Source organism: Hipposideros armiger, unplaced genomic scaffold, assembly GCF_001890085.2.
Source record: "Hipposideros armiger isolate ML-2016 unplaced genomic scaffold, ASM189008v1 scaffold_581, whole genome shotgun sequence".
NCBI classification, from domain to species: Eukaryota; Metazoa; Chordata; class Mammalia; order Chiroptera; family Hipposideridae; genus Hipposideros; species Hipposideros armiger.
Window position 1 is genome coordinate 959,775 of NW_017731931.1, and position 2,583 is coordinate 962,357.

General features: G+C 39.9%; 1 protein-coding gene across 1 annotated transcript; it reads left to right on the forward strand.

The window, feature by feature from the left end:
- Window positions 1-214: 214 nt before the first annotated feature.
- LOC109371568 (olfactory receptor 11A1-like) lies at window positions 215-1,165 on the forward strand. Its single transcript, XM_019624150.1, has one exon. It carries the CDS (start codon window positions 215-217, stop codon window positions 1,163-1,165), a length of 951 nt encoding a protein of 316 aa, XP_019479695.1.
- The last annotated feature ends 1,418 nt before the right edge of the window (window positions 1,166-2,583 follow it).

Sequence of the window (2,583 nt, forward strand, 5' to 3'; positions counted from 1 at the left end):
GTTCACAAATTCTTATTCCAAATTTTTTTGTTTCCCATTTCAGGCCTTGTGGGGAAAAAGATGATACCTCTCCACCCAAATAAAAAGAACTTCCAAACACTTAAGTGGGGCATGAATATCATCTACTCTCAGCCCATGCTCTATGTATAAGCCAGAATTTTCTGCATTTTGAAGGTTTTATCACAGGGTGTTATGCTCCTAGGGAAGTCAGGGCATGGTGATCTTGTCCTGGGAAAACCAATCAACAATAGTGGAATTTGTGCTTAGAGGATTTTCCTCCATCCGACAGCTAAATATCTTCCTCTTTATGATGTTTTTAGTTTTCTACATCCTAATTGTTTCTGGAAACATCCTCATTGTCCTGCTAGTTTTGTTCAACCATCACCTCCACACCCCCATGTACTTCTTCCTAGTGAACTTGTCCTTTCTGGAGATCTGGTATACCTCCAACATTGTCCCTAAAATGTTGCTGATTATCATAGCTGAACAGAAGACTATCTCTGTGGCTAGCTGCCTGGCTCAATTCTACTTCTTTGGATCTCTGGCTGCAACAGAGTGTCTCTTGCTTGCTGTGATGTCCTATGACCGCTACCTGGCCATCTGTCAACCTCTCCACTATCCCATCCTCATGACTGGCCCTCTCTGCATTAGGCTGGCTGCCTGCTCTTGGCTCTGCTGCTTCCTCCTGACTGCAATCACTATCGTCTTACTGTCTAGACAAACCTTCTGTGGACCCAATGAAATCGATCACTTCTTTTGCGACTTTACTCCTTTGGTTCATCTCTCCTGCATGGACACCTCACTGACCGAGACCATAGCTTATGCCACCTCTTCTGCAGTGACTCTGGTCCCATTTCTCCTCATCACAGCATCTTACGCCTGCATTCTTGCTGCTATTCTAAGAATTCCATCTGGCACAGGTCGGCAAAAGGCCTTCTCTACCTGCTCCTCACACCTCACCATGGTCATGATGTTTTATGGGACATTGATTGCCACATACCTGGTGCCCTCAACCAACTCATCCCAACTCTTGCGCAAAGGGTCCTCTTTGCTTTATACCATCCTGACACCCATGTTCAACCCCATAATTTACAGCCTGAGAAACAGAGACATCCATGAAGCCCTGAAGAAGTGCTTAAGTAAGAAGTCAGGTTTCCTCAGATGAAGGGGAAAGGAAAAGAGCCATATTTGTCCAAGGATTGATGAACTGGATTGAGTCATTTAGATTCTACATAAAAGTCAATTACCTAAACCAGGAGCTACCAAAACCAGATAACCAGATGCCTCTAAGTATGGCTGTGGACACCTCTGAGTTCTGGCAGCTTCTGGTGAACTGGTTGGCATCCCAGGAATGGCCTAAACAGGTAAAATTCTGCTCCATCATCTTCAGTAAACCTGGATCCTTATATAAAAGCTCACATCCAAAATGAGCAGGTAAGACTCGTCACTCATTCATTCAGGTATTCATTCAGGGTCTACTACATCCAAGGCATTGTACTACATGTAAGTGAAAAACAAATAAAAACAGGTAGTCTTTGCTCTCACTAAACTCACAGTCTATAAGGGGAAGACAGACATTAATCAAATAACTAATGTAAAACTACACATATAAATATAAAATTACACTTGTGATTTGAAATTTAAAATAATTAAAATGTCCACTATGCACCTATTAAAATGACCAAAATCCAGGACCCTGACAACATCAGATGCTGGCAAGGATGTGGAGCAACAGGAGCTCTCATTCATTGCTGGTGAGAATGCAACATGGTACAGCCATTTTGGAAAACATTTTGGAAGTTTCTTACAAATCTAAACAGATTTTACCATCTGATCTAGCAACTATACTCCTTGTTTTTTACCCAGATGAATTGAAAACTAATGTTTACACAAAAACCGCTCATGGATATTTATAACAGCTTTATCCATGATGGCCCAAACTTGGAAGCAACCAAGTTGTCATTCAGTAGATGAATGGAAAAATAAACTGGTACATTCAGACAATGAAATATTATTCAGCACTAAAACTAAGTGAGCTATCAAGCGATGAAAAGACATGGAAGAACCTGAAATGCGTATTACTAAGTCAGAAAAACCAATTTGAGAAGGCTACCTACTATGTGATTCCAACTATATGACATTCTGGAAAAGGCAAACTATGGAGACATTAGAAAGATCAATGGGTCTAGGCTGTGCACCTGAAACTAACATAAAATAATGTTGAATGTCAAGTATAATTGAAAAACATAGTCACAGGGATGTGACAACATAAGGAATATAGTCAATAATATTGTAATAACTATGTACAGTGTCAGATGGGTAAGAGACTTATTGGGGTGATCACTTTGTGAGGTATATAAATATCTAATCACTATGTTGTTTTGTATACCTGAAACGAATATGTTGTATGTATGTCAACAGTAATTGAAAAATAAATTGTTAAAAATTAAAAAAAAAATCAGTGGTTGCCAGACACTAAGGTTTGGGGGAGGGAGGAATGAACAATCAGAACACAGATTTTTAGGCAGTGGAACAATTCCATATGATATTACAATGGTGGATTCATGCCATTATACACTTGTC

Excerpts from the sequence above, each read along its gene's own strand:
- LOC109371568 (XM_019624150.1), top strand. The coding sequence starts at position 215 with ATGGTGATCTTGTCCTGGGAAAACCAATCAACAATAGTGGAATTTGTG.